Here is a 19297-nt window from a genome sequence, read left to right as displayed (position 1 = left end):
TTTGGAAATAGCCATGCTAGCCGTTTCCCCACTGTTCCCAGTCTATAGGCTATGCCAAGCTAAGATAACCGCATGCTGGTGGTATAGCATATTCGATGCACAGTTATGAGAGTGGTATTGGTATAGATCTCATCTATATAGAGGCATATTATTATAATATAGGCATATTAGTCAACATGTCATTCAGTTTGTCACAGACTCAATTGCTCTGTTTTTTAAATTTACAATATGTAGTATTATCTTATAAACATAATACAAAAGTAAGGATTGTATACTGACACAGGGTACAAGGCAGTGTGTCTGTTTTACCAACACACATACAGACAGAGACAGGATGCATTTACTCATAATCCGACAATGCGGCACCTTTTTGGCAGGGTATTGTGGAGCTGTGTGTGTGCCTACATATACCTTTAACTGTCCTGTTTATGTGTCCAGGATTTAGACTTGAGACTCATCTAACACTTAAAAAAACAAAGTAGCATGGTAGTTTACCCTGTCTCTCCCCATCTCTTGACATTAAGAGGGATTTGCTTACATCACCTGGTGCAGCTGAACATTGTCCACAGCACACAGTCAGCTGTCATCCTGCCTGAAACTCTGTCTCTTACTTTAGGGAAAAGAGGGATAAACTGTGCTGAAGTTGGCATCTTCCATCTGTGGAACTTCTATGAAGTCTCCATCCTTTCCTCTCCTCAAATCCCTCCCTTCCTCTCCCCTTCTCTCTGCCCCCTCCTTGTCACTCACGCTGCTCATTCTTCTGTCTCTCCTTGTCTTTGTCAGCTTTCTTTCGTTTGGTATAAAAGCCTGGCTAATCTTCTGAGAATCAGGGAGGGAAATGTCTGAGCAAATTTTGTCATTTTGACCAAAGTACAGGATGTTAGGACTTATCAGTGTGACATTTACATTATGCCACATTGTGGTACATACATTATCCTCTATTATATGACATAATTTCACAGGACATACGCCACTAAACATTAGGCTACAGGACGAATATGTGAGAAAGGCAAATACTAGCAGCATTGCTATAAATGGGATGGCAATCTCAGTTGACTGGTCTGATCACAAACTGAAATATTCCAACTATTGTATGGATTGCCTAGCAGTTTGTACAGATAGTATGTATGTCCCTATAGGGATGTTTTTTTTTTTGATAACTTTGTTGATCCTCTGACACTTGCCTCTAGTGCCATCATCAGGTCAAAACTTTGATTAGCTCCATATGTTTGTTCATGGCCAAATACTTGAAAAATTAATGACATTTCCATCAACCCCCATCAGCTGAGTTTAACACTAATCGGCAAATGCTAGCATGTTAACATGCTAATCTCAGATGGCAAACATGGTATATAAACCCTGCTTAGCAACACTATGTTAGCATTGTGAGCATATTGGCGTTTAACTCAAAGCACCGCTGTGCATAACTACAGCCTCACAGAGTCTTGTTTATAAATAGTTTGGCTTGGTTCTGTACTTATTTAGCATTTGCTTAGGGATAGCTTACTTGATAATATGAACTCCCTGAGACCTGAGAAGAATTTTGAGGAATCAGATATCAGAGGTAGAGACTTGACTTAGACTTGACACAGATAACTCAAAAGGACTGGACTTTTAAAAATTAAATATTATCATTTTTCTAGGTAATGGGAAGTTCTGTTTGGGCGTTTTAGTGCAATCTGCGTAAAGCTGGTAACCTGACAGATTGTGGCAGACCAGCAGGTGTAAGCAGACTTTTCATTCATGTTGAAAATAAATCTCAGATTTTCATGACCACTCTCTTATAACTGATTTAAATGTGGAAACTGGGGTAGATCACCAGAATTTCACATTACTGGACTTGACTTGCTTGACTAGCAGAGACTCAACTTGCATGATTGATTCTCCGCACAGTAACTTGGGACTGGCTTAAGTCTTGAAGGTTAAGACTTGAGAATTGCATGTGTGACTTACTACCACCTCATGTTTACCCAATGCTTTAGATGTTTAACTGTTAGCTGTTTGGAAGATAGAAAAGGTCGTGAGGAGATAAATTTGATACGAGGGCACACAAACATACACACATACTTTAACACGCAGCCATCTCCCTACATTCCTCAGACATATGAACCCCCACTGAAGCTCCCAACTCACATGGTTCAGCATCTCTGGAGGTTTTATGTTTCATCATCCAAAATTGCAGTGATTTTTCTATAAATATAATCGTCGAGGCACACAGGCTTTCAGGGTTATTTGCCCAGCTGCAATAACAGATTGATGTTCCCGTCGTGCAGCATGTTGCTGGTGTCACTTCAGAACCTGAAGATGAAGGCACTAAAGGAATTTTGGAAAATGGGTTTTATTTTCAGATCAAATATTTGTTTTTTTAAAGTCAGACCACATGTTTCAGATGGATTTCATGGTCCTGGAGGTGATGAAACCCACTTAGCAGATGAAACGTTCGGACGAATTTTGAGTTCAAATGAAGAAACAACTGAAAAAACCCAGAACCTACAAGGTTTCTTTGATGTAATTAGGCTGAAGGGTACATGATTACTCATCTCAGTCGTCACAAACTTGGAATGTGATGACTTAAATTGTCTTTAATCAGTCAAATGTAATATAATCAAATATTGATCTCTTTATGTATGATCTGTTTAAATATTCTCTGACCTAGTAATCCCTTTTTTCTATGACAGCAGTGCTGGCCTCCTTCTGCTCCACTTATAAATGTATCCTAACTGCCATGTTGGCTTATGTTAAGCGTCCTCAGGCTAAACGTATGTGCGATATGTGTAGGAAAGCGATAATGTGAATATGCATAAATATGTATGCTTCTCTTTTTCCAAATTGTATGAGAAAGATGAACACAAGGAGCGAAAAATGCCCTGTGGGGCTATTTCCTTGTCAATGTGCCATCAAAAAGCTTGTTCTGCGTTCAGAAACAGTGTGTTACCGTGTATTCACATCAATGTTTCTGTGTTGAATGTCTATGACCGGAGGGCTTCATTTGCTGAGTAGTTTTTTTTATGGTGTTTTCCCATTCCTTTTTGATGTTCTGAGGCTATTCCAAACTGGTTCAAATATACAGTAGCTGTTAAGTGTTGACATTTTCTCTGAGGGTCTAAGGCATTCTTTCTTCCTTTGAGATGATCCAGCTGTCAGGCTTTGAAGTCCTTACGACCCTAGTATTGAAAAATCAATTGACAGGATTTCTTAATAACTGATAATAGCAAGTGATTATTGAAGTCTCTTATCAAGCAAAAAATGCAAAACATTCACAGGTTGCAGCCTCCTAAACGTGAGATAGGGCTGCATGATATGACGACAATGTGATATGCAAGAACGTTGTTGAATACGGGGATCACGGTATTACTTGCGTTACATCAAACAGATATTAAAGTGTAGTTACTTCTGCCTTTCTGCTGTTTTCAGTATACTGCTAAAATGCAACAAATTGCTTTTATAATTTAAAAAAAATGAAAATAAATTATTTTCAGCAATATTTTATTGAACAGATTGAACATTGAACTGAACACAAACCAATACAAAAAGTGATGGTTCTGTACATGTTAAAGTGCAGCTTTCTACTGATACTCTCTTTCATCTAAATCAAAAATCTGAAAAATATTGTCTTTTGCAATGTGTTTATTGTGCAAGCTGATATCATGATTAAAAAAGATTATTTCTTAAAATAATTTATTTTGCAGCGCTAATAAAAGTATCCAGCTGTTAAGATGTGACGTAACACCATTTAAAAATAGGATTTCCGGGTGCAAGCCTGTCCAAGCCTCGTATTTCTACAATGCCGCAATGCCGTGATCCTGTTTGAACAGATCTGAGTTTTTAACAAAAACAACATTATGTCATTTTACCTCCTTCTTAACGATGAAAAAGATGTCTACCTGTTGAAAGAGGTGATTGTAATTGTTTACAGGTTCGGCCATTGTTATCTGCTTTTCAACGGCGCGTTTGAACCCAGAAATCGTATTTTGAAAGGGTGTCGCGTCAGACGGATAGGGGGTTTTTCTGTGTTTTTGGTCATTGTGATTGTGTTTTACTCTTTAAAAAATATATAGATTTTATAGACTAAAGACTGAAAATGAATTGGCTTATCTTTTGTTTGTTAATATTCAATTGTTCAGTTGATATTTTAAAATATTCAGAAGTTTTAGCCGCATTAGCTATTAGACATTACACACGCAGGTTATTTCAGGCTTATGACTAACTCTAAGGCTTTAAATTTGAATCACCAAGGTCATGTAGTGTTTTCAATAGCATGCAGGGAGCTGGGAGAAAAGATTATACAAACCTATTAAATATAGCTAACAAGATCAGGCCTGTGCGGACTGAAACAATTTTGTCTTGAATCATAAGGGTTTATTTTAAGAAAAGAGTTCTAAGAGGGATAACAAGTCCAGCTAAACCAACCGTTGTCTGTGTTTTTTGTTTTTTTTTCGCCTCCAGGTTACAGCACCATGAGTCCGCAGGAAGACAGTGAGAATCCACCTGGGAACAACGACCCGCTGTCTGCCGGTGTTGACGTCGGTAACCACGACGACGACCTCGACCTGGACACGCCTCCCCAGACGGCGGCGCTGCTCAGCCACAAGTTTCACCCCTATCGGCACACGCACATGCACCACCACCCGCTGCACACGCACACGCACCACCTTCAGGCGGCGGTCACCGTGCACAGTGTGGATGCAGAGTGCTGATCTACAGCGCTGCATTCACCCTCCTGCAGGGATGGAACTTTTTTTTTATAAGACTATTTTTAAAAACATTTGTGCTTGATTAGACAGCACACTGTAGGTACTGTCAGGATGGACGGAGGGAGAGAGAAGCTGGACTCACTGGGCCGCTTGGATCTCTACCATGAATGGATGTTTAGCTTAAAATGGGTATTAGGTCTCATTGTGCCAACATCTCCATCTCGACCCTTTTCGTTTCAACCATGTCCAAAATCTGGCAAGTGTACACCGTTTTACACACACTGAAAATGACCAGACCTGGGCCAGTAAAAATAACCAAGTGGGATTTTTCTTTTTCGTCTTCTGAAGGAATTTGGCATTCAGGACTCTGTGAGAGCACATAATAAAAAGCAGTTTGAGCCTGTTCATTGAGGAGAGGACACAACTGTAACCTAAAATCCTTGAGGGAGAACAGAGGTCTCCATTTTCTCGTGGAAAGCCAGTGCATACACTTTATAGGACCAGAGGATAATCAAGTTAACATAGAAATCTAGATGCTGATTGGACGCTTTTTACCCCTGGGCTCCATCCCAGCCTCCTCACTAAGCCTGTATGTGGTGAGGGGCGAGAGCGGGAATGGTAAATAGTGAATAGTAAAAAATACTGTGTTTACATGAACCAGGATCTAACGTGGGATTCTACTTTGGATTCTACTGCAGCTTTACTCTCCTCTGTTTTGCAGAGAGACACTAACACAGTTGGTTTTCTCTGAAAGATATTTGGACATTTCCTTGGGTGTCTGTGATCTTCAAAGTGCAAGATATTTCAATGAGTCACATAAACACAGGAAAAACTCTTTAAAGAGGAAAATATCATTTTTCTACTATTTATTAAAGAGGTAGATTTTCAGTGATAGATGAGTAAGTGCTGCAGCTAACACAAACAAGAAAGTAGTCAGGATAGTTAATGTGTACGGACCCACCTCCTGTAAACAATGCATCATATTTAGGGCTCATTAATTTTATTTCCCTACAAGTCTGTGACTGGTTGTGTTTATTTTGTATTTTAAGAACGTCAGACAGTGTGAAAATTGGACTTCTTTTTTTACATCATACCGAGGGTGCATAATCAGAAGCTCATTTGGATTTTATTTCCATTCCTCTCTTTTCTTTGCTTTTCCTGAAAATATTATTTTCTCCACCACCCGTTTACTATATAGTGCGGTGAACAGTGTCTTATTCAAGCAGGAAACATTTTTGATGAGCAGGGACCTAAAAAAATCTAAATCAGATCCAAAAGAATCCAGGTATTTTTCAGAGAATATCGTTTTAAAAAAAACAAACCATAAATCAATTAGCTTTAAAATCATATCGTATACATCTCAGAGTACTTAGAAGGAAGTGATATTTGACATACAGCACATTTTTCTTTCTACATTCACAGTTCTAAATCACAGGTCTTTGTGTTATCATAAGGTAAGCCATGCTGTGCAGGACATCCTCATTCTGGACATGTCCTCTGCATCAGGAGGCAGAACTTCTATGCTTACTGGCCTTTGTAAGCCTCCTGGCGATGGAGGAGGGAAGAGAAAATAACACCAGCAAAAACATTCCCGGCTTGAGTCACTGTGTGAGATTTGGTGTGTGGGGATAATTGGGGGATCCTCGCAGTTGTCCTGAGAGATTCACAAAGACTAAGTGCTGTCCCCTCCTATCTGCCTGAATAGAAAAACCAGTATAAAAAGCTACCACAACTTTTTTTTTTGCCCCCCTGAGGCCAAGCTGATACCGGATCTATGTTAGCATTGTGTGCTGGATCTGGTGCAAAGCAAGTTGAATTTCCAATGATGCCCAAGATGGACACTCCTTCTCAAAGAGAGTGAAAGAGGGAGAGATGCTGCTGTTGTTGTACAGAGGTTACACCCATCTGTTGGCTCCTCTGCGTTTAACCACTCAAAATGTATTTTCTACGTGTGTGTGTGTGTGTGTGTGTGTGTGTGTGTGTGTGTGTGTGTGTGTGTGTGTGTGTGTGTGTGTGTGTGTGTGTGTGTGTGTGTGTGTGTGTGTGTGTGTGTGTGTGTGTGTGTGTGTGTGTGTGTGTGTGTGTGTGTGTGTGTGTGTGTGTGTGTGTGTGTGTGTGTGTGTGTGTGTGTGTGTGTGTGTGTGTGTGTGTGAAGATAGTATTAGAGAATTATAGGTGAAATTATTACGATTGAGAAATCCACTTATTTTTATTCTGATGAAGAGTCACTTGACCCGATCTGTGCTTCGTGGGTGTAATTGTTCAACTGGTCAAAATCGCGTCAGTGCGACATCCATTTATTTCTGCGTGCAAAAAAAATGTCTATTGTTTTGTCAGAGATTCATTCTGAAGTGTAAATACAGATTCACAAATTGTTATAAATGTCCTGTACACTCCATTCTTTTATGTTGGTAAAACATGATTTATGCTTCAAATCTGCGCAGATATTCAGGTTTGATGTCTGTTCATGGTGTCTCACTATATTTTTGATGCCTTGGATATTCTTTTAGATTTATTTTTCTCTAGGTCCATATTGGATGGAAGTCAGTACTTTGAAGAATGAATACACACACTTTTTAAATTTGAGAGAGTTCTAGTTTTTAAAGTTTATTTGTGTGTCTTCAAAAGTGTTAAAGAAAGCTAATTTCTCCATGAATTAATTTAGGTTTCCAACACAATGGTACTACATCTTTTCACTGAGTAATGTCCAAAACAAACTTGTGGTTTACAGCAGTCTGTTGTAAGCCCTGCTATTGTTCTGGTGCTACTTAAGACTGCCAGACATATTCATTTACAGTTGGGTTTTTTGTGTGTGTGTGTGTGTGTGTGTTTGCCACTTTAGTTAAATATTAACACTTGCACATTCATTGTGAGCTCATTAAACTTTGAGCTGCAAACATACTAAATGTTTTGACAGATGAAGCTCAGATGAAGCAGAGAGATTAATACAAAGCATTGCATTATACCATCAGACCATTTACTGTTGTGAGTTTGACCATTTAAACCAGATTTTCTTTTTTTACCTGCAGTCATTTGAAGCAAAATCTAATTTTAGAAATGTCCTGTTACATACATCATTTTCGTTCAATTAGACATAAGCATTCTACCATTTCAGGGCATATATTTCGATGTCTGTTTGTTGGGGCAAATCCATATTTTCTAATTTGAGTTTATTGTCAAAGCATTTTTCTTAAACTGTGTGTGTGTGTGTGTGTGTGTGTGTGTGTGTGTGTGTGTGTGTGTGTGTGTGTGTGTGTGTGTGTGTGTGTGTGTGTGTGTGTGTGTGTGTGTGTGTGTGTGTGTGTGTGTGTGTGTGTGTGTGTGTGTGTGTGTGTGTGTGTGTGTGTGTGTGTGTGTGTGTGTGTGTGTGTGTGTGTGTGTGTGTGTGTGTGTGTGTGTGTGTGTGTGTGTGTGTGTGTGTGTGTGTGTGTGTGTGTGTGTGTGTGTGAATCTGAATCGCATTAATTAATGATTAATGTACTGAAGGAACATGTGTACATCGCCCCGCACGCCCATGTATCATATAAAGTTATCAAATTGAGATTTATTGCAATGTGAATGTGATAAAGTCCATTTTACACTTAAATCATCTGTCCTCTTTTATTCCTGCTCATTTTTAAAAAAGAATAACATTTCCTTGATACGATGTGTCTGAAATTTGATGGTCTCCTGTGGTAAAACCTCAGTATTTCTGAGGGCAAGATGTGTGTTCTTTCTCGCTCTGTTTGTGAGTATTTTAGACTTATATTAAACTGAGTCAAGGGGTTTTAGCAGCACTTGGCTTCACTCACAAGATCTGTGAAAGGTGGGGATGCAAATGTCAGTAGGTAGTTTACACTATATTGGTATCGCTTAATAATGCGTCTTTTAGGCACTGAAGGAATAAACACTGTTACCAGCTGATATTTCGGGCTGTTTTGACTGAATAGTGTGTAAAATATTGCCAGGTAATAAACTAGAGGCCATCTTGCGATAGGAACTTCGGAACAAACCTATAAAGTTTTGGGACTTTATTTACATGGTTATAGGGGTCATAAGGTTGGGGGAGCCCTTCCCTACTTTCTACCCCCCTTGCTCGGATCACACATTTACTTCATTTTGATTTCAGTTACACACCTGTAGAGTTTAATATCTGTATCTTACACAGTTTTTGTGTGCAGGATCACATTTTTCCATGACACACAAACACATATAGGTTAATACAAATAGAGCATCCACTGTAACTGTATTTCATTAAATCTATACTTCAAATGGGGTTATCGGCACATATTTTTTGCAGTTTTGGCTTAGAATTCAACAGTCTGAAAAGTTGAAACTCACAGCGAAAATGAACACCAAAGAGTTTGCCATCAAAACTAGGTCTATGAAAGATAAACCAAAGAAACATTGCACAAATTAATACTTTTACTGATTTTATTTAAACACTGATGCCTCTAAATGTTCATAAAGGAGATCAGGCCCTATAGTTTTTAAATTGCTACAATGTCACTGTCGCTCCTGCAATGTGCAAGCAAATCTGGGTGGATAGGCACAAACCTTCACCTCAGTGATGTCGACAGTCGTTTTACTTTTATGAAATGCACCAACTTGTGATGCACCTGGACATATAATCAGTGATGTTAGATGGGGTCTTCAGGTGTTTCGGGTCTTTCAACAATTGGACACACTTACCCAGACGACCCAACTGGGGTTGATCAAGCCCCTACCCCTGTGTCTGGGTAGCTCTACCCCACCCACAGGTCTCCTCTCCTGATCACGGCCACCATGGAGCAACTTCTGCTGCCTCTGTGGCTGACTTGATGGTCCTTCGCCTACTGCTTCCTTTGCCAAGCATGTTGTAGGCCCTGCACAGGGTCTGGCCCACAAACCCTCTGCATCCCACCTCAATGGGCTCGCACCCTGCTCGCCACCTGTTGCTTTGGCAATTTTCCACCAGCTTGGTGTACTGAACCCTCTTCCTCTCATTGCCCTCCTCAGTGCGGTTCTCCCAAGGTATGGCGAGCTTAGAGAGAATGACCTGCTTGGAAGTTTCTGAGATCAGCACTATGTCTGGCCTTAGCGATGTTATGGCAACAGTTACTGGGAACAGCAATTGCTTCCCCAGGTCAACTTTCATCTCCCAATCCTGCGTTGTTGGTAGCAGGCCAGAGGAGGTGATCATGGCCGCTGCTGTAGGCTTCTCCCCAACTCTCACGAAAGAGATTGTTCTCTTCACTGGGCGGAGATGCTTGCAGTGGTTAATTCCACCGAGATGGCCTTTGGAACTTGGTCATGATGCCAGCGTTAGCGCCCCCTCGCCCAGGCCTTTTGAACAGCAGCTAAGGATAGGCTTCAGGGTCCCTCTCTTCAGGCACAGAGGGCAAGCTGGTGACTCAACCATGCCCCAAGAAAACAAGTTTGCCAAGATGAGCTTGGCAGAGACAGTTATAGACCGTTATAGACAGCCTGGATTAAGAATTTTATTCGGTGTGGCTCAGATTTCCAAAGCTTGGTCCACAAAACTTTGCGCTCCACTGCTTGCTCCCATCTCGTCCAGGCTCCCTGCTGCCGCATTTCAACCATCCTGCTTGTTCGCTGCTCTTCAACTGATGCTCCCACCTCCTCTTGGATCAGCAACCTGCAGGATCCACCTGCTCCCTGGGACAGATGTAGTCACTGTCAGATCAACCATAAAGGCCCTGATGGGTGGCTGTCAAACCCCACACTAGCTGGGCTCTCTGCACTGAACCTCAGCAGATTTCTCCAGCATGTTCATAGCGAGTGCAAAAAGTATCACTGAGATGGTGCATCAGGTGATAATCCCTTTTCCAAGCTTGAGCCATTCTGAGGTTGATGACCATGAAGAGACTATGAGACTGTTAAAATAGTCCAAAATGAGGTCCCTGAACTTGCCTGGGATATGATGCGGGTTCAATGCTTTCCATTAGCTGTCAAAAGCTAAACACCTGTGAACCCACAGTGCAGAGTGCTTAAGCACCTTATACGTGTTATGTTACTAATTACTCCAGTAAACCTGAAAAGCTACAATCATTTATTTATGTAATCTTTATAAAAATTTGGGGCACAAGAACTCAACAACAACCTCGAGATAAACTTCAAGACATAGCTCATCCATTAGGATCCATTCATATGGCTATCTACCATGTTAGCACATAGCAAAATATTTGAAATCCTTGTCACATCCTTTTTTTGTGGTTGTCCCGAAGGAAGGCAGGAATGGTTAATGATGTTGATGTAGCTTTTCAAGAGTTTCGAAATCAAATTATAGTTAAGTGTCAGGCTATTTAACAAAAATTAGTTGTACTAATGGTAAAATGAGACCTGAAATGCAAAACGCTCCCTGTCTGTCTCCCAAAAAGTGATTGTACACCAAAATTTGCCAATCACCATGGCCCTCAATTATCAAACGAATGTACGGCAGAAAAAACGTGCGTACGACCATTTCCTGACAAACTTCAGCATTTATCAATTTGGACGTGAGCGGGAGCTACGATCAAATCTCACGTCAGGTCTGAGATTGTGTAAGCACATTTCAGCCTGTGTATTTGCGGTGCAGCACAGCAAAATCTGACTAAAAATAATGAACAAACCTCAGCTGTCATTAAGCATAAGCAGTCACATATTAAGAACAGATCAAAACGGATTCTTAAAACGAATAAAAAAAATTAAAATTGTGGTTGGAGCGATTGGTTGTACTCATGTGCGTCTGAAGGCACCATCCATGAATGATTATGCATTCATCAATCGCCAAAACTACCACTCGATAAATGTAAAGGTGATTTGTGATGCCAAGCTGTCGCTTTTAAACGTGGTGGCCAGGTGACCGGGGGGGGAACACACAATTCTTTTATATTTCAAAACAGCTCGGCTCCAGCCCCCCGCAACCCCGACAGGGACAGGCTGTTGAATATGAATGAGTGAATGAATGAATGTGTTGGCGCGGCTGCAGGAATGCGCACTGCAGAGCCAAAGTCATCTCCTTGGTTAGTGGCTACCCTCGATAAATTGCATTAAATCAAACAAGGTATCAGATGATTAACATTTTGGCATGGTTCTTCTAGGTGACAAAGGTTATCCTCTAACGGAATACCTAATAACCCTGCTGGCAAACCCCGCTACAGAGCAGGAGCGCAGGTTCAGCAGTGCACACACACGCACATGCGTCACAGTGGAGTGCTGCTTCGGGTTGACTGCCTCCGTTATTCTTTTCCATACAGTGTTTTTATGGGCCCCTTTTATTCCACTCTTAAGACTGCCAAAAAGCACATCTTTATTTTGCTCCATCTCAGATGTCAGGATACCGATTTCTGTGTCGGAAAAGTTTGTTTTCTAACCAGCGTTTCTCCTCTCCATGTTTGACCTCAGTGGGCGAGGCCTCCGAACCAGGAATATTTAAGGGCGTAACGTGTTAATGACGATCGAATTCAGCCGCCGCATTTATCAAGGCCCGCTCATTCATACGCTGAGATTGGTCAGATACGAATGTTTCATAAATCACAAGTGTGTCCTGCCCTACGACCAATTCTGCGCTCAGATCTGCGCCCGTTTTCACGCAAGATTGATAAATGAGGCCCAATGTGTGGATAGTGGATTATTACATTGAGATTCAGGTCTGCTGCTTAAATGTAGCCTAATAGTATTTGCAGTAGTACAGTGTCACCTCACAACTACCCAACTTCATTGGACAAGGACTTCCCCTCACACAAATCCCAACTTGCATGTGTAATTAAGTTATCAACTTAAATGCGACAGAATAGAAGTAGCCAGTCATATTGTCCTGCATGGTAAAACTGAGAAATATTTCCAAAAAATACTTGTCAAACATACACAAACCTCTAACTTATCTAACTTCATAGAAACATTAAAGTCAAAAAGAAAATTGTGATTGTTGTTTATCGAATTCTTTTTTTTCATTATCAGTAGGACCATTTCGTTCTTATTGTAGGTCATGGAACAGGTCACCCACAAACTGCCTCAGACAGTAACCCCGGGGGATTATCCTCAGAGGATTTTGTGTGTGTTGTTTCAGTACCTGTCCCAGTATTCACACTCACTGACAACACAGGGATATTGTCTGATGCCTCTCTCCAGCCTGTATTCATCTCTTTGGTTCACGCAGAGACATTTCCGACACCTAAGATCCAAAAATGGTGCTCTTCAGAGGCTTTTTGGCCTTGTTAAGTGCTTTTTTTTTTAATAACATGTCGAACTGGGATATTTGTCTGACCCAGTAGTTGGAGGGACACATTTCAACACTAAGATCTATGTATGCCTGTATCCTTCCCAATTATAGTGCAGTTACAAAAAGTCATGATAGCATTTTGAAATAATCACTTTTTTTGTTTTACAGCCGGAAATAATAATACATAAAAAATTATATATATATTTTTCCAGCGTGACTTATACATTTCATCCCACAACATTCAAGTGAAATTTATTTATCAAAATTTCTGAAAAGTAAAAAAAAAATTAAAAACTAGAATAGCAGGGTTGAAAAAGTAATGAGTCCCCTGATTTAATACTTTGTGGAAGCACCTTTTGCTTTAATTACAGCCATCAGATGTTTGGATATGTCTCTACCAGCTTTGTGCACCTAGACTGGGAAATATTTCCCCATATTTCCTGCAGAACTGTTCGATTTCAGTCAGCTTCTGTGGTGAGCGGCGATGGACTGCACTCTTCAAGTCCATCCACAGATGTTCTGTAGGATTAAGGTCAGGGCTCTGACTAGGCCACATTCACCTCCCTGTCCTTTATGACAATAGGCATTATCTATTAATATTGTAGAATATTTATTGCTCAATGGTTAAATTTCAGTTGTTAGTAGACCTATTGGGTCAAGAAAAGTCTTGGGTTTTTTCTGCTACGGTGAGAATAAAAAATAATTTAGCATATTGTTTGTTCAAAGGACCAAACATTATAACTTCTGTATTAAGGCAAAATCCATATGTTTTATGTTCTTATGAATCTAAACATCTTCAAGAAATGGGGCATTTCAGGGCTGCCGGTGGCACAGTGGTTAGAGTAGCTGCCCCATTTAAGAGGCTGAAGGTCCTCAAGAAAGCAGCCGTGGGATCGTCTCCGACCTGGGGCCTGTTGCTGCATGTCTCCCCCTCTCTCTCACCCCATTTCCTGTGTGTCCTATATAATAAAGGCTTGAAAAACTGCCAAAAAAATAAAAAATAATGGGGCATTTCAGAAATGGTCTTTCAGTCAATGTCAGCTCTTATCTCCTCAAGAGGAGTTTGCTTTTAAATGTGTTTCAAGCTGTTGGCAGTAGGTCATGCCATTTGTGGGTGAATAGTGGTACATACTGCCTGGAAGAACCTATCAGTTATTTATGAGGCCTTTCTGTACATAGTGTTTCCTGCCAGGGGACCTGGGAAACAACCACAGATGGAGAGACAACCTGGTCACAACAATGTAACAACAGGCTGCTTTGATTTACTTATTTATTTATTTTTTTTGGAGGGGGGTGTGGGAGGGTTTAGGTTTACTGGGTTATTACTTTTATAAAGAACAGAAAAACAAACTAATATTACATATTAAAGAACAAATTTAAGTTGTATCTCGTACGGTGATATTCTGTATTTTTCTTGTGAAGAGGTCCCACGAAAAGACAAAAACAACCAATAAATGTGATCTTACTCACAAGTACAGTCTGTGTATCTAAAGCCATAGACCTCCATTGCTGTCCAAAAACTATTACAACCATAGGGTGACATGTTCTGTAAAGATGACAATGGGTGTTGTAGTTCAACTCCAAATCCACAGCTGTCTCACCATACCCATTTCACTTATGTTTGAGCAATGTTTGCTGTTTTGCTTTGATGTTATAGGAGATTTAGTCTGCCACCAGCAGTTAGTTTCAGTTGAACATTCTGTTGCTAGTAGCAACCACTACCAACTGAGTTCTATCAAGGAAAGAATTCTATGGCAGTTTAACTGACATCAACAACAACCCACCATTTTGTCAAATATTAACAGGCTGCTTTTAGCTACCACACTCTCCAAATGTCCTTGTCCCTGTTTTGTGATTGTTTAATATATTTGTAATTTGTTAATTTAGTTCAGTTTACTGCTAACCAAGTTAGCCGCTATAGCTATCCAAGGCTAATGTGTTAGGATAGCCTACTAATGCAACATTTTAGTAACTGTGTAGTTTACTGTTGACTTGACAATTAAGGCTAACTAATGTTTTGACAGTTACTCTATACCGAACCTTTTTACTATCTTACCTTTTTATTCTTTGCAATTATTATCATTTAATGTGTTGTCCAATACAGTTTTCATGGTTTCACAATTGTTTCCAGCCAAAACTCCTTTCGTCAACCTTAACCCTAACCCATTTTGGTGGTGCATTTAGCTCACAATTACTCCCATAGAGGAAGTCTGCATTAAAAATGACAGTATGTATTAATTGTTCGTGATATAGGGCCAAGTGCCACAGGCAGTAAGGTATTATAAGAGGGACTAATACATTAATGTTGTTTCAGCAGTAAGAAAAATATAGAATAACACTAGCCTCATCCTTTTTAAAATTCCCCAGACTTTTTGTCACATTCTGACCGAACAGTAATGGTCTTACATATAATTTGATCATCATTGGGAAACCGTAATAATTGTGCTGCAGATTTATGCTCAGGGATTTGATATTATGTGGACTCATAGACTAGTAAAAATAAGTCATACCAAAATGACTAATAAGGAACAACTTGGTTGATGTCTGTTTAATACTCTTTATTTTTCAGAAAATGAGAGAGTTGTTGTGCAGAGTGGATCTCCTGGTGCTATAGCATATGACATAGCTATTAGTGCAGTTAATAAGTTAATTTTAATATTGAAAGAGACAAATTGAAAGAGACACCTTTACTGTTTGTATAATATAGAAATTATTTAATTGGAGAACCTTTTCAAACAGAGCATCTGTGAATTTGCAAGGCCAGTCTTCTTTGATTCTTTGACCTGATTTCATCGTTTGAGGTATCACATTTCATTAAAATGAACTATAAACTAGCTAAGCATAGGTGGTGTATCTCGGACTAGACGGTCACAGAATGCAGCTCAGTAAATTGTTTCTTCTTGAGGTGAAAATACAGTAAAGAGGGGCACACTGAGTTCTCAGTTTACTGAACATCAGCAGGTAAGTATACTGTTGAGAGATGAAGGAGAGAAGGAGCTCTTTCCCCCATGACTCTGTCGGTGTGCCTCTCCCCGACTCCCATAAACCTTATCAGTTTGTCGCATTCGTTCATACCCACACGACATGGCCCTGTCCCTGTCTCTTTTCCACTGTCACTCTATCTCCTCTACTTTCCATCTTTCTCCCAAGCTGTCTGCTGCTCCTTGCCAGGGAAACACTGTGAATTAGAGCAGTGAGCTCAGTGTCCAAGCACCCTCGGGACATTTCAGTCAGCCTTCACCCGCCAACTAGTACAGCAGACAAGCACTAGCAGCATAATTTTGCAGTCCAGAGTTTCCCAGTTTCTCAAATGCATCTTAGCAGTATGATCATCTTAAGTCTAGCGTGCAAGCATTTAAAAGCTGGCTGAAACCTCTTGACAAACAGTACTTTACATCGTATTGTGCGGTTTTGCTAAAAATATGTGAAAAACATGTGCAAACACAACTTGAATCTTGCAGAAGAATCTGCCAAGGAGGGATTTCACAATGTTTTGCTAAAAAGTACAAATTTCCAGTATTACTTTCTTGTTAACAAAATCGAAATCAAATTGGGACCTTGAGAGAGACTGAGACATAGAAAAGTACACACTTGAGTTATGCTTGGGTTGAAAACAGAGTTTGTTCACCTTTAAATAGATGCAACTTTGTCATTACAGATTCACTTGCTGGCCACATGAAAGCAGCTTCCCTGACGTGCTGGTGATGAGGTATGCTTATGCCCACTGTAATTAGGACATGAATTGGGCAGGGACCTCTCGTGCACATTGTCCTCATTGGTTCAGGTCAGCTGTTTTTAGTAGGTCACATGTCCCTTAATCTCTATGCTGTAAGAGAAAGGAAGCCACACCACTGGACTGCATCTCTGATCAGTGATGAGAGCATAAATGTAGGGAGAGCCTACAGTCCATTTGTATACCTTCAGACAGGATTGCAGAGTGAGATGTCCATAATCACACTGCAAAATCATAAACACACATGTATGTCCTCATCGTCAACTCCCACGCGCAATGAACCACTCTGCCATTTAGGGTTCAACCCCTCCTCCCCTCCGCACGCCTACTGAGCTCATCCCAGGTGCCTGCTTTGCCCATTCAGCCACTCTGCCCGCCCACGCGTTCACACTCTCAGTCCCAGCGAGCAGCGGCGAACGTTTTCCCGCTTTCTTCTTCTCCTCATCTACTCCCACCCACTCCAAAAGGCTGTGAATCACTGGCTGACACATTGAAGCACCAGTAGGGCTCTTGTGTTTTTAGATGGAGAGGGACTATCATGTTTTTTTTCCCCCTCGGTTTGTGAAGCATAGCCCATTATTGTCGGCTTTGACTTGCCCATAGGTACAGCACGTTGAAAGATACAGTTTTTGTAACTGTGCAGGGCGGCTGTAGGCTGACATGAGTTAATACATGTGTGTTGGAGTGTGTCTAAGTGTAACATGGCATGTGTTTGTGCCAGTGGGACTGTGAGAACAAATTAATTGTCCTCTCATGGAAACGTTGTTTAGCACTTAGTGGAGTGATTCATGCGTCTCCCAAATCAGCCTGTGCAAGTGACAAGCAATGTCTTTTCAGAGAACCACTGTTCAATGATTCATGTCGCTCAATCTGTCAGCATGCACCAACTATTGTAAGAGATGCAGTTAGATCAAAAAACGACTCCTCCCTAATGCCTTTCAAGTGTCTTTGCTTCAGCTGATTGTAATTAGACATAAAACACTTCTTGCATATTTATAGGATGAATGTCAGTCAGGAGCCTTTCTCACCTTTTGATTTTGCAAGAGGACCCTAGTTTATGATTTGATATGCATGTAATGCTATATATTTAAGAGGACGTGACAGTGTTTTAACTTCCACTTAGACTTAGACAGACTTAACCTGATGAACCACAAACCAAGTCTGTTTTTTTTCCTATGAAATATCAGAAAAAGCTTCCCATTGTCATTTCCCAGCACCACGGTCCATTTGAACAAGTAGTCACATCTATTAGTATTGCATCCTGAAATACTTTTTGCCCTTGGAATAATACAATAAAAGCTGGCATTGTTGCCTTTTGGATGAACAATATGTCCATCATTTTGAAGGACCATTTGTCAGCTTTTGATTTGCAGGAGTTTGTGACTTTGTTTCAGGACATACAACACTGAGTAGAATAAAACTGATACATGAAGATGTGTTGAGTCTTTCACAGAAACAGAAAATGCTGTTCATCTTGTATTCCTTCTGTTTGAAGGACATAAAATGCTCTTTTCTTTGACCTCTACGCTCTTGAGTGGACTGAGCGTAAGCTTAATTGAAGCGTTTGTACAGGCGGTCCATATACAGTTGGAGTGTGTCACTTACACTGGTTCAGCCACTTGGCAATGTGAGATCATTTTCACCCACTGACAACTGTGATTGTCTGGACACCGATCTGCCAAGAAACGTTTCACACAGATGGAGAGAGAGAGAGAACATGGAGGTTGGATGATGGAGGTTGATTTCTCTGTCTCATACAGGCCTTGGCATAATCACGTTCTAAATATTTCTTTTAGTAGGTTGTTTTGTGCAATTGCTGACATGTTTGTGGGTCTACTACATGATTGTGAATGCATCTTATGATTGACTTTACAGTGTGTGTTTGTCTGTCAGCGTCTCATGCAGCCTGCGGAAGCTACATAGGCATTGTGAGGACTCGGCAGGGAGCCCTGTTCCCTTTGTGTTTGCCAGGAGCAGCTTTCCACCCACGGTGGGCAGGCAGGCAGGCAGGCAGGCAGGCAGGCAGGCTCGGTTGGCTGCTAGTTTGGCATTCACTGGGTGACTTGGGTAGAAAGGAGGGAAGGCACGCAGCCATTCATGGTCACATTATGCACATGGGGAACAGGAAAGCTGTGGTGGATTAGAAATATTCTCCAATGAATACCACTCTCTCTCTCTCTCTTTCTGTCTTTGACCCAAAAGAATAAATGTGTTAATTGGGCTACAGAAGAAAAATAAGAACTGAGTTTCTCTTTAGCATACATCATCAGCTCATTGTACACCGTTTACACAACATATAACACTTGTCAGACTCAACATGTGGATGATGATATAGCCTGTTCACTCCTAAAATCTGGAGATGGCAGGATGTAAGTAGATTAAATACAGATTAAATAAATTGCTGCCATGCAAATATCAAGCAACCCGCAGTGTAGTTGACCACACTAAAACTACACGCACTAAACAAAGTATAAATGATAGTGACGGATCCTAATTGGCTTCTATACATGCAGCCGACAGCTGGGGTCGCCAGGAGTCCTTGAGGTGCAGCCCGACATGACGGAAACCACGTGAGCCTCAAACTGCCCCTTTAAACAAGTACTACTTTCACCCATTAGCGACTGCATCCTACTCATTCAACCAAGGAAATGACTTTTATGATGGAATAAAATCCCGCTGGTTACAATT

The 19297-nt window shown here is 40.7% G+C and overlaps 1 protein-coding gene across 1 annotated transcript in view; it reads left to right on the top strand.

Moving 5' to 3' along the window:
• The window catches only part of cachd1 (cache domain containing 1), a 72753-nt gene extending 66071 nt beyond the window's left edge, over nt 1-6682 (top strand). The window contains exon 27 of the mRNA XM_083940723.1: nt 4447-6682. Within this exon, the coding sequence (XP_083796849.1) occupies nt 4447-4697 (251 nt within the window). The 3' untranslated portion in view covers nt 4698-6682. The remainder of the gene's footprint in view (nt 1-4446) is intronic.
• The last annotated feature ends 12615 nt before the right edge of the window (nt 6683-19297 follow it).

Source organism: Echiichthys vipera (assembly GCF_963691815.1).
Source record: "Echiichthys vipera genome assembly, chromosome: 3".
Classification (NCBI taxonomy): domain Eukaryota; kingdom Metazoa; phylum Chordata; class Actinopteri; order Perciformes; family Trachinidae; genus Echiichthys; species Echiichthys vipera.
This window is presented reverse-complemented; position numbering and strand designations above follow the sequence as displayed.